General features: G+C 44.8%; 1 protein-coding gene across 1 annotated transcript; it reads left to right on the plus strand.

Annotated features, from left to right (window-relative positions):
- Positions 1-933: 933 nt before the first annotated feature.
- Positions 934-12,552, plus strand: LOC119383285 (myotrophin). The gene is made up of 4 exons (XM_037651352.2): positions 934-1,156; positions 2,167-2,277; positions 5,725-5,808; positions 10,844-12,552. The coding sequence occupies exons 1-4, from the start codon at positions 1,085-1,087 to the stop codon at positions 10,928-10,930; spliced, it is 354 nt and encodes a 117-aa protein (XP_037507280.1). The 5' UTR covers positions 934-1,084; the 3' UTR covers positions 10,931-12,552.
- The last annotated feature ends 317 nt before the right edge of the window (positions 12,553-12,869 follow it).

Raw genomic sequence — 12,869 nt, forward strand, 5'->3', positions numbered from 1 at the left:
TTGCTCTATCTTGGCCAAGGTGCTGCGTTCCTAAATACTGATCCGAAAGTAGCCTGCCAGGAAATAATGATTGTTCTGGGCATCCGCACCCTGCAAAGGGCTGTCTGATTTTGTCATGGCTAACGCGGCTGCGAAGACCGCGTGAGGATATCCTCTGAAAGGTTTCACTCACGCAGTAATCGACGCTACCGAGCAAAATCTTATTGTAGCGTGACCATGCTTTCCAGAGAAGATGTTTGTCACTACTCTGATGAGTGCATTAACTTACCCCTGTAAATAACGATCTGGGATATGACGCCCTTCCTCATAATTTGTGAAGCAAATCAATTGCTGTGCACCTCGTAGTTGTTAAATAAAGAATGTGCAGTTAAAATAAAAACGTTTCAGTATTCGGCTTTTGTGTATTTCTCTGTAAAACTTCATTTTTATTTTTTGCCTATTCTTTTTCTTTCTGCGCACGCTTCATCCTCACCAATTCTCGCATAATGAGGCTTTTACACTTTAATGCTATTAAAAACGTCTCCCTACTTGAATGCCGATGACCGCCTCACAGTGACGACACTGCCGCTAGTAATGAAAACCAACGGGATGCGGCAAAAGCATGGGCACAATAAATCACTCAGGTCGTTAAAACTGCAATCTTCTTTCGTGCTTCGTCAGTGAGCATGGTGCGACAAATCACACATTATCAGCCGGTCGTCAACGGCGGCTGAAATAAGGGCAAAGAATCTAGCCAAATCGAATAGAAGGCATGACCTCCGAGATATGAATGTTTTGTTATCAAAGTTGAAATCACGCCGAAATCTTGAAGGCCATGTTTTACCGTGGTGCGAGCGCCACACAAATTCGTGATTCGTGACATCCCCACTTTTTCTCTCACATGGTTTCTGGCGCAAATGGGCGCAAGCCGCTATTCCTCTGGCAACACTAAACGTTCAATATACCGGCTGTGCTTAGCGGTGGTTTGGTTTTGGCCGTTGGCAACAACAAACTGCAATTTTCTCAATGAGTGGGCATCCAACTTGAGATTTCCGTTCCGCGCCAGCTTGTGTTATTTCCTTTGCTTTCACCGCAAGCTGGAAAGATGAGCGCCGATTTCTTGTGGAGCCTCAAGAATGGCGACCTCGATCAGGTCAAGGATTGCGTCGAGCAAAAGGTTCGTACTCGTAGCGGAAATACCGATGCCGCCCTGCCACCTTCGGTGGTCTCGGCTTACTGGCGTACTGTATCCCACCGTTGACACATTATCAGCCGTTTGCCAAAAATATCGCTGTTACGTATAAGTCCTTCGCGCTCTCGCCGCCACACGTTTCTTATCTGACAAAACCGGCGCGGCACATCTGCTGGCTAATTTGCATTCGCTGGAGAGTTGCGAATAGCGTACTGGATTTTTCCAGAGATCGCCTACATAGCCGGCAGGAGCGGCGGCGTTTCTGCTCTATATGCTTTAATTATACAACTGTGGTCGCGCTATTGTTTTTCGTGTACGTAATATTTCACATTCTTATTCTAAACACCTGTGTGAGCGAATCGGTATGCTCTAACCGAAGCTTTCGTAGCCCAGCCGCCGGAAGCGTCCCACTTAAACGCGGAACGCGACCCCACTGATGCGATGCTTTTCGTTAAGCAATAATTTTGACGCTGTCTTGGCTTTTGCAGCGAGCCGCTGTAATTATTCCGTACTGCCCAAATATGCATTGAAACAAATAGCAGGTTTGAGAACGCAGAGCAGTTTTATCAGAGACTTTGTGTGCAGTTATATTTATTTTTGCACATTCTCAGGTCAGACATAACTTTAGCCATTGTGAGTGTCTTAATGTGTGTAATGCTGTGCACATTATATCAGCCAGCGAGATTTGAATGAATGGGAGCATATTACTATCCTGCGAAATGGCGATTTCGTGCTCTTAATTTCCAAGTTTTCAAGCACGTGCTTACATAAGTCGGAGTTTCTTCTGGTTCTCACTTTTTCTTGGAACACAATAGCATCTTGTAAAGGGCGATGGTGTGATAATGGACAAGGTGTTGGAAACTTGGACAAGGTTTGTAAGCCCATGAGAAAACAGCTTTGCTCTGTTTTCCCACACTTGAAAAAGAAACAAAATTAAGAATAGGCAAGTCATTTGAGATCTCAGGAGCAGTGCCTTAAATTTATTTATTCCTCAGGGTTTGGACGTGAACGCCTCCATTGACGGAAGACCTCCACTACATCATGCAGCTGACTATGGCCAGGCCGATGTCCTCAGATACTTGATAGACAAAGGGGCTGATGTAAATGTGAGTATCAAAAGTGCCAGTTGTTGTTCACTCACTCGCAGATGAAAATGGCAAGTGTTGTTACTGCTGTATTAAGATCGTTCGAACTGGAATGGTCACGTGGAAGCTACGGTGCGAAGCAAAAAAAATTTTGTTGCCTTCTATCCGTGTCAAAATAATTGGATCAAAAGATCTCTACCTTTGTTAGTCCCGAAGTTACAGAAAGAAATGGACAGGTCAGTTGTCATGTTTGAGTGATGCATGTATAGTAAAAAGAAAATACAACTTCTTGTTGGTGGAAATTGAACACACATCCACTGCAGTATGTGTGCAGAGCTACAATACTCAAGCTATCACGGCGCTGTCCTCTTTTCCACTTTCATGGGTGTTTGTTTTCCATGAAATTAGCCATGAGAGTGTTAGCCAGTGAAACTCGTGGCGAAAGTGGAGAATGTGGAATGCCCTTTTAGTTGCAGCTGTCAGCTGGCCATTACAAATGACTCAGAGAAAGTGTGTGTGTGTGTCCATTTAAAAAAGAAAAGGAGCAGACACAATTCACCTTCATAGAATGTGAAATTTATTCTGTCGGCAGTTTCTTTTCTTCTGTGAACCAGTTTTTCTGTCCTCAAGGTCACTTCTGTATAGGCCTTGATCGCATGCCAATTCAAGGGCCATCCCCTTGAGAAGCTTGGTCAACATGGAGTTGCTTAAGAAAGTACAAGCTTTTCTTCGGGGTGTTTTCCCGTTTTCAGGCCGTAGAAACTTCCTGGTTGGCACGCAGCTGAAGGTGTTTCTTTGTTTGTGTCACTTGCAGACAGAGATCCCGGTCACGCAAAAAATGACGCGACGTAGCTATCTCCAGCATACAAAATAACTTCTCTTTGACATAAGCTTTCATAATGAAAGGGTGCGTCACTATTAACATTTTACTGAGAACATATATGATGCACTGAGGTCACAATCGGACACAAAATGAACGCAGGTGAACCGACACGAAAATGTGTTCGGTTGCCATTTTGTGATGGAAATGACAATGCATCCGACCCCACTGATGATATTAATGGCGAATTCCACTGGTCGAGCTGGAGCAAGTTTTCTTGCTGCGCAGTCGAGAATCTGTGTTCCACTGGTCGATTCTTCGCGTTTTCCACTGGCAGATTCAAAGCAACCCACTCTGCGACGGAGCGTTCCACGTTGCTCCGTCTTGCAGAGGTGGATTTCGCCGGAACTCTGGTAATGCGATACCGTCATTTCCGGTGCATTCGGGAACACAGTTGTTTTCAGCACTTTTTGAGGCGGTGTCTGATCACCCTGTGCACTTGTTTACATTCCAAAAATGGCGTCGTTCAACTCTACTAGACGAGCTGCTGGTCTGCTTCTTGCTCTAAGCGATAGCGAGTATATATACAAGAAATATCTAAGAGCGTCTGATTCTCCATTGTCGACACTTGCAGACGCAATGCTCCTAATGTTCTTTCAATTTGAAAACTGCCCTCGAGACGCCCACGACAAAGTGGCCCTAAAAATAGATGTCCGACGCTCGCCTGGCTGTCGATTGCGTTCCCCGCTCGCCCTGCGAGAATTAATGGCCAGGCTAGAGGGAAGACACGACGCACGTAGCGTTTCTCTTAGCACTGCACATGCAGGTTACGGCGCGGAACTTCGCCCCAGCTTAAGAACCTGGCAAGCCAGCTCCTAAAAAATTCTGCTCAGAACATGCCGCATTTTTGCGGGCGCCGATTGTGGCTGCTGCCACAGGCACGTACAGTACGGTCCACTCTTAGAGGGAACACGCGAGCGCACGGCCGGCGGTCCGCGGAGCACTAACTGCTGGCGAGATTTGGAAGCGCGGAGCATGCGCAATCACAAGGGCGGTTCGTGTCCCGCGTCGTCTGCTACTTGTTCGCCCCAGCGCTCAGCGCGCGCTAGCGAAATTCTATATTTCTACGGGTGGAAGGACAAGCTTTCTTTTATCTTTGCATCGGGCATAAATTACCTTGTCAGTTATAAAATGCGGCCGGCTGGTGCGAGCAGCATGCTGGAAGCTTACGACTAACTTATCGGTGAGCACTTGGGCTAGTTGCTATTTCATTATGAGGGAAACTGTGCAAAAAAAAAACAACTTCGACAAAGAGAGAACAGAACAGCACAAGCGCATGTCCTTGTGCTGTTCTCCCTTTGTCGTTTTTTTGCGCAGTTTCCCTCATAATGAGCACTTACACTAGGTTGCGCAAGTGGCGGGCTTCGCTATCACTTTCACGGAATTCCACAGCTGGGGGCCCCATTCGAAATTTGGCGGCTGAGGCCTCGAATCGCATCGCGTCAAAACTGGCGAGAAAGCAGTGCAACAAACAAACAGGTTTTTTTCTGCCCGCTGATTACCCGACGAGGCGCAGAAAGAGTGGTGGCTACATGAATCGCACTGCTGAAAAAAGGAAGCTCTGTCCAGCGCTCGCCAAGCGCAGGGCCGGCAATTGTAGCAGACGAATAGCGGCAAACGCGGCCCTTACGCCTTTATGCGCGTGCGCAGCGTTTACAAATCTCGCCGCCAGTTTGCGCCACGCGGGCCGCCGGCCACGTGATCGCGTGTTCCCTCTAACAGTGGACCACACTGTACATACCGGCCAGTTATGCGGCCAGCCGTCATAACCAATTATTAGCAGAATTTATGATCAGTGTCAAGTACGTGGCACTTACATCTGAACTCATCCCCACGCCCAGCAGCAGCCAACGCACAGCCGGAGAGATTTCCATGTGCTCGTTCATATTTGTCAGTGCAACACAAGAAAACGGTATCCCTGCTTTCAGCGACTGCATGGTCGAAATGCGCGCTTTGCAGTGGCAACCGAAGTCGCCATGGAAATGTAGAGAGCTGAAGAAGAAATCGTTTCCGGAACCGGCTGCGTGACGTATGCATAAACAACTTCTGGAGCCACCTCACGTGGAGCATTCATGTGTTCCACTGGCAGATTTGGCATGGTGCAATCCGAGTGCTCGCTCCAGGATTTCGGCGGCCGCTCCGGATCTCTCAGTGGAATTCGCCATTAGTAGATGGCCTCAGCAAGGTTGCGCCAGGCTTAATAGAGTATACGTACTTCTGTACGTTTCAGGCATTACAGTATATTTGCTGCTAATCACTTAATCACATCAAATATGCAAGGCATTCAGGGTTATAGCTTTTTTATCTGCGTTTTGAATATAGCGAGCAGGAGATGTTTGCTTCCTTTGTGTTGCTGACGAAGGGCTCACAAATGCATTGCACAGGCTTCCTTTTGCAGACACTGTTCAAACGCAAAACTATATCATATGTCGTCTCATGTGAGCTTGTTGCTCTCTTTTTTTTTTCCTTATTCTTTTTCTGCTAGGACGCACATAATTGTGGCTTTAAGAGCCCGTGTGTACCTGCACTTAGCTTGTTGCAGGATTTGACAACAGACTTATTGTGCTTAACTGTGGCTTCCGTTCCAGGCTAAGGACAAGTATGGAATTTCAGCTTTACTAGCAGCTATATGGGAAGGCCACACTGCCTGTGTCAAGCTCATGGTTGAGAAGGTGAGCATCCCTTTTTCTTTTTTTGCATTGCACTCTTTTTGTAGTACCCAGATACCGTCTAGTGCCAGGAGTGCATTGATTCCACAGCCTTTTAATATGCATTTCCTTGTTCATGACTGTGATATTTACTGTCTTTCTGGAAGCTTGAGGCATTCGTTCATCGGTTCATTGATATTTATCTCCTAAAATAGTGAATAGCATCCCTGAAAGCTTGTATCGCTTAAAAATCATGGCAAAATGAGCACATTGCGAAGTTGACATCGCTAAACCTAGACTGTTACTGTGTCACTCTTCGATTCCCCTTCCCTATCTCTCCTCTGCTTCTCACTTCTCTAATATCCATGCCTTTGCAGCACACTGGAGGCAGGTATTAGAAGGTAATAGGGAAAACTTCCTGACAAGCATGATGCATCTTCAAATATGCAAGTAGCATATGCCATATAAGCTTTCCTTCACCCTTCCATCCGAGGTCCAGACGTGTCTTATGCTATGGCACTGCAGTTGCGAAAAGTGAGCAAGACTAAGACCGGTCATGATGCTGGCCAATTTTCTCGACTTTGGTAAATTTGGTGGGCGCGGTTACTCTTCCAGCTGTGCACTCTCTCGTCTTTTTTCATCTTTCGTCTGGAGTGAACATCAGCACCCTTGCTTTCACACATAAGGCAGGCCTATCTGCAGGTGTTGGATGCAGCTGATGGCTGATTTCATAGCACTGGTCGTTCACTTGTCAAGGTGTGTATCTATGCTTATGGCAATTTCTATAATGGGTAGTACTCCTATTGCTTCTGTGGAGCAACCAGACCTATCAAAGGCTCAGTGTCTAGCCTGACTTTCAAGGATGACTGGGTGAGCCAGATTTTCTGCAGTTCTCGTGTCAGTTGTATTCATATAGAGTATCGGTGATGTGACTACAGTGGAACTTTAATTATACATCCCCCAGTCATGTGACGATCTGCATTTCACGATGAATCAGATTGGTCTTGCCAAAACCCTTATAGAAATAATGTATTAATAGCCTTGATTATACAGTGTAATTTTACACTGATCCCGCCTCATACGACACCTCTCTGGTACCGTTTAACCAAAAAAAATACTGTATTTACTCAAATCTAGCACCCAACCTTGTGGGTTCAAAATAAAAATGCACCTCTATGCAGTGGTACCAGCTTTTTCATATAAAGCTGGTGTGCCCCGTACGTTCACAATAAGAAAAAAAGAGCGAGAGAAATACAAACTTGCACAATGTCCCTTCACAGAAAAAATTTATTCCTCTGCAAGTTTGTTCTGCTGTCATCCAGTTTTCCTTACTTTAAGATCACTTCTGTATACACCTTGATTGCGTGCATTTTCAAGGGCCGTTACCTGGACAAGCTCAATCTACATGGAGTTCCTTGAGATCGTCAGCAAGCTAGTTATTGAGGCCTGGATAGTTTCCTGTTTTTGGCCTGTAATAACTTTTTTTGGTCGACATGCAGCTGAAGATCTGCCCCTGGGTTTGCGCTCCTCATGGTCACAAGCCTCAAGCATGCAAAAACTGCACAACTCGGCTATCTCCAGTGTGCAAAATAACTTTCCCTTGTCGTCAGTTTTTATAATGAAAGCAACACATCGCCAATCACACTTCATTGGTGACAGATACGACGTGCGCAGGTCGCAGTCGCACCCGAAGTGATCCTACGCAAACTTGCAAAAAAATATGCTGCTCCGCCATTTTGTTATGTTGATGACACCCGATCTAACCCCTCTGACAGGAGGCCGTTGCCAATTTCGGTTTTTGTTTTCGTACTCAATTATAGCATGCAGGCAATTTTTGGACTGATTTTATCTGAAATTACGTGCATGTTAGATTCAACATTTTTTTTTAAATTAAATCTGTGGCTGTCATTTTTTTTTTTTTTTAATAACTTAATCTACCTTTCTTAGAGCATGCTGCAGGTTTATTCAGGCAGTCTGTACTCATTTTTTTGGGCAAGACTGAACGTCACTGCTTATATTCTTAGTTTTCAGTTATACGGCATCTGGATTGCACAGCATCTTTGTGTAGTCCCCTCAAAGTCATATAATTGGGAGTGCACTGTATCATGCGGATACTTTAGTGCTGTGAAAAAAAAATTGCATAGAGCATTATGCCGGGCAACTAGCTTTGGCAAGCCAGTCTGGTTTGTTGCCACTATGCCACCTTCTCCCTGGGATATGGAGTTAATATGCCCTGAAGGCCTATTTGCACAATGGCTGTTGGGAAGTAGGCATTCCACAGTTGTCAGGCCTGTTCAAGACACCATTTGATGTGTGGTAGCTCTTTGTGGTGTATATTTGTCACAACTGAACCTTCCCACATTCTCCAGTCTACTCTCCTGCACACACACCACTTGGTGAGGGCGTATTTTCCATGAGCTTTTCCTTCCTATTTTTTACAGTAGAACCCCGCTGATACGTTTTTGAAGGGACCGTAGGAAATAAACGTAAGAGACGGGAAACGTAAGAGACGAAAAACAGGAAAAACGGCAAAATATTTAGTGGTACAGAATTTTATTTCAATTCTTACGAGCAGCACGAAATTTGGCGCGCTCAGCCGCGATCTAGTCGATGGATAGAAACGCGGAGCTAAGGACGGCCTCATCCACAGAAATGTAATCAACGTATGTGATTTTTTTTTACACCAACAGCTGTAGGCATGAAAGAACTAAGCACACGCAATCACGACCAGCGCGGCGAGTCCGACCGCGAACCGCACGCACGACCATGCGAGCTCCAACCAGCTCGAACTCCTCCCATTCTCCGACAAATAACGATGACGATGAGTCTACGCCAACGCGATGGCAGATGTGAATGCCAATCTCGAAGGCCTTGCTTTCGCAAGCAATTACGTCATACATGCCATGTTTGTGCAATACAAATCTCAAATGCTATGCTTTTGTCAATAGTAAATGCCAATCTCGAAGGCCTTGCTTTCGCGAGCAGTTACGTCATAGACGCCATCTTTGCAATTTGAATCTCGAAGGCCATGCTTTTGTTTGCATCAATTGAAAGATTCTGTTGCTTGCGCCTCTCATGCGGCTAATATTACGCTCAAACGAGGCCAAGCTGCGTGAAAATGCACCATGGCCGCTCTCTTTGGTAGTCACTCGGTCGGCTCCGAGCGCACTTCGCGACGTATCATACGGGAACGGTCCGACAGTTACGACGTAACAGCGGGGTTCCCAATACATTGTATCCTATGGGAGCTATGCCGGGACCGGCGGAAAACGACGTAACAGCCGGGAAAACGCAGCAGTGAGGAACGTAACAGCGGGGTTCTACTGTACTAGGCTTTAAAGATGTAACATGATGCTTCCTCATAGCTTTCTTCCTTCCTCCTTGTTTGGTGCTCACATTCAGTGTGTTGACTAAATATTTCAGTGTCACCAATGCCACTTCTGGACCTGCGTTTCTGCACTTGTTCTATTTACCTATGTTTTTGTGCTTTACCATTTATTCTATTTACCTATGTTTTTTGTGCTTTTAAGAATTCAGTTTTGCCTTCGGGAGTGCATGAATTTACAAGTGTCTGCTGTAGTTCAAGTGGAGAAGTGAAGTGCCCTCTTTTAAGCTGACTGCACAGAAAGACTTTTGCAGAAGGCCTCAGGGTTGTGCTCCCTGCTGCTGGCTGTGGATGTGTGTGCTGCGCTCTTAGGAGTATTATAGAGAGGGTTGTTTGAAGTAAACAATGTAAAATGATCTGCAAAGTTAAAGATGTATTCAGGTCACTAGTTTGTCACAACTTAGTCTTGTATGTTAGTGTCTTATTCAATTTCAAGGAGGACAGAACAGTACGAAAGTTACCACACAAATAGCCAAACAAGTGGTTAGCATTGTTAATTAATGATGCGTTTGGAATGTGGAAACCAAGTTAGATTATCCGTGATGGGTATCCGAGGCACTTCTGAGTTAACAGGCTCCAAGCGAATGTTTTATACCTATAGTCGGCTACAACTTCAGAAGGCAGTGGCATTTTCCCCTCAAAGGCGGATGCACACAAGCCTCCACCAATAGGCGCGCACTTCAGGTGACGTCATGAGCCGGACAGCCGGTGACCCCGCCGACAGAGAACATGCCTAACATAGACGCCCGGTACTATTTCTTTAATCGCGGAGGCAATTGGCTGCTGCGCTGCGGTCATCTGGGCAGGGCCTCATCTGTCTTCTAAAGTTGTACCCGACTATAGATGTCTTCATAGCAGTTCTAGATACATGCATGAGTTTGTACTCTTTAATACTTAGGTCTGTCGACCACTTCATCTGCCAGAAAAATATAGCAGTGAAGCTCAGCTTGCATTTCATTAAGGTCGGCATCATTAGTTATTTCTCTAGAATCGGTGCATTCATCAGCAGAGGCGTGAATGTTAGAAGATGTCAATGGTGGGAGTTCCTTAATGTAGCGACCCACTGTGCAACTACTGAGACATGGACGACAAGAAGAAAGACGAACAAGGCTTTTCTTCTTGTCATCCTTGTCTTGGTAGTAGCACTGGGGGTCATCATGCATCACCAACTTGCCCAAATTTTCATGTTTCTAAGCTAATTAATATAGATTGAGAACTGCAGAGGGCCTAGGGTGGAACCACTTGCAGCAACAAGCTGTGATCTCATAGCAAGAAAATGCACAATACCTTATAAGAGGTTACTGTCAAGATTTGGCTGTTAGAGTCTTTAGCAAACCTTATCAAATGCTTTTCAAAAGTCAAACACGCATTCGGCAGAAGATGATCGGTCAAGAAACCAATGTAATGGTTAGCAAAGAATGGTAACAAGGGTTATTATGAATACGTTTTGTGGAAACCATGCTGTGTCAATGTGAAAAATGAATCGGATTCAAAAACTGGGATATTCTCGCGACTTTTTCTATGAGCTAAAGATTTCTATGGTATCATTTAAAGTATTTCTAAGAAGCACTAGTGGTTTGCAAAACTGGCAGAAGGCCTTCTCAACTCGCTCACCTGACTGTAGAAAAAAAAAGAGCTTCTAAAGGAAGTGATTTGATTTGGTTTTTCTCGCAGGGTGCCTCAAAGGATGGCCGGACGCCCGAGGGACAGACTTACCTGGAAGCTGCGGAGAAACAGGAGATCAGGGATCTGCTTCACTGATGGCACTTCTTGAGAACTTTCGTGAGATGGGAGGGCAGTGACCCCACACTTTCACTCTAGCCCTCTTGCATTGTGTCAGTGTTCACATGGCCAGTGCACATTACCCGAGTGTGAGGGAAAGGTTAAATATTTATAGTGACGCTCTATAGCTCATGTTTTGTTATTCAATAGGTATAACGTTTGCATTTAGCTTTTTTTTTTTCGTACTGGTCATGCTTTTCCTTTCCTTTTTTCGTTTTGAGGTTAAAACGATGCCTTTGCACTTTCTTTCTTTCTTTGCTTCTCAATTATACATTGTGAAGCCTCAACCCGGTCCCACTTACTTTAGTTTTAAATCTTGTGAAAATTTTTTCCCACCTTGTTTGTCATAATGGGATTCGAGCAGAAGCACCTTAGCTTTTTGGTGAGAGTAAAGTGCCTTACGAGAACGAAACACTGGTCCCAGGGTTCTGCCAGAAAAACTAAAAAACAAAGCGAAAGCTCTGCACTGTTGTCACGTGACATGCGACACACGTTGAGTGGCTCAGTTGCAATGTTTTAATCTATCCTGCCATTTTTTCCTTCCTCTTGCATTCAAAGTTGTACTCTCTTTCTCTGTTAAATTTAATCCTGCCATCTGAAATGCTTGACATCTTATTTAAGTACTAGCTCTTTCACCCAGATTATACAGAGAGACATCATTCTTTACTTAACATTTCAAGTCTGATAAAGGATATGTGATATCTTGACATTACCTTTAGCCCTAAGGATACAGTCATGTTTGCTAGTTCAGCCATTGAAGCCTTCCTTGTTGCTCTAGCATAGCTGCCACTGCTTGTCTGGTGTCTCCACAAACGCCATGTGTTCTCAAATTTTACATGCTGCCAGTCACTGCATCACATTTTTTCTGGCAATAACAACTAAGTGTATGCAATTTACAATTCTGACAAGAACTGGAAGGCAGCATGTGTGACTCTTTTTAACTTACCGGAACACGTTCTGGCATGCTTTGCTGGTTTTACACTTTGTTCTATACTGCGTGTTGTAAATGCAGCTTTTTGTCATCACTAAGGTATGCTGCACCAGATTGAAGCAAACAATCCGCGCGCAATCTTTCGTAATAGCTGTTGAAAGTTGTATATGCCAGAAATTTGGCTTTATCTCTGTGAACCTCACAAGAATTGTTTAGATTGGTGTGTAACATTGTGCAGTGGTCTTATATGTCAGAATGCCCAAATGTGTGTGTGTATATAGGAAGGAATATGTACGCCATTTATTTTCCCCTCGAACCTCTGGAACATCATTCTAGTGTACTTGGATGTCAAGTTGTGTACAAGGTGTTAGGTACACACTTAGGTGCAAGATACGTGCACGTTCCCAAAGAATGAAGCTTTATAGGAGATTTTGTGCGCTTCTCACATTTCTTGAAAGTTTTAGCATCTGTCCATTTATAAATGGTGCCCTTCTGCCATTCTATACTTAAGCAGCCACTCAGTTTAGGGTAGTCACTCCTTGCTGTACTGTGTTCCTTAGAACTGTGGGAAGGACTGTGGTGACCCCTTGCTGATGTTGTTGCATTGCAGTATCAATGTCCTATTTTTGCTGTCATTATGTGGAATAAATGTGCAAACTTCAAAGAACAATACTGCTGTGTCATAGCTTCTTATCTAAGCAGTGTCGTTTTGTAGATCTTTGCGTCGTCATCGTCATTGTCGGCCAAGTGTCGGTCCACCGCAGGACGAAGGCCTCTGCCACTGATCTACAATTTACCCCATCTTGTGCAATCTTATTCCATTTTATTCTTGCCAACTTCTTAATTTTATCGCTCCATCTAACTCACTGCAGTCCTCGGTTGCGTTTCCCATCCCTTGGTAATCATTCCGTTGCTATAACTGGGGGACCACCAGTTCTCCGTCCTGCGCATTGCTTGGCCATTTTTGTGTAGTGTAATCAGTGTTGT

The sequence above is a fragment of the Rhipicephalus sanguineus genome, chromosome 2 (genome assembly GCF_013339695.2).
Source record: "Rhipicephalus sanguineus isolate Rsan-2018 chromosome 2, BIME_Rsan_1.4, whole genome shotgun sequence".
Taxonomy (NCBI): domain Eukaryota; kingdom Metazoa; phylum Arthropoda; class Arachnida; order Ixodida; family Ixodidae; genus Rhipicephalus; species Rhipicephalus sanguineus.

What these genes read in the sequence shown, in the direction of transcription:
- LOC119383285 (XM_037651352.2), top strand. Translation starts at nt 1,085, where the DNA reads ATGAGCGCCGATTTCTTGTGGAGCCTCAAGAATGGCGACCTCGATCAG. An exon ending in AGGATTGCGTCGAGCAAAAG is followed by an intron (nt 1,157 to 2,166) that starts GTTCGTACTCGT and finishes TTTATTCCTCAG; the next exon opens with GGTTTGGACGTGAACGCCTC. An exon ending in ACAAAGGGGCTGATGTAAAT is followed by an intron (nt 2,278 to 5,724) that starts GTGAGTATCAAA and finishes CTTCCGTTCCAG; the next exon opens with GCTAAGGACAAGTATGGAAT.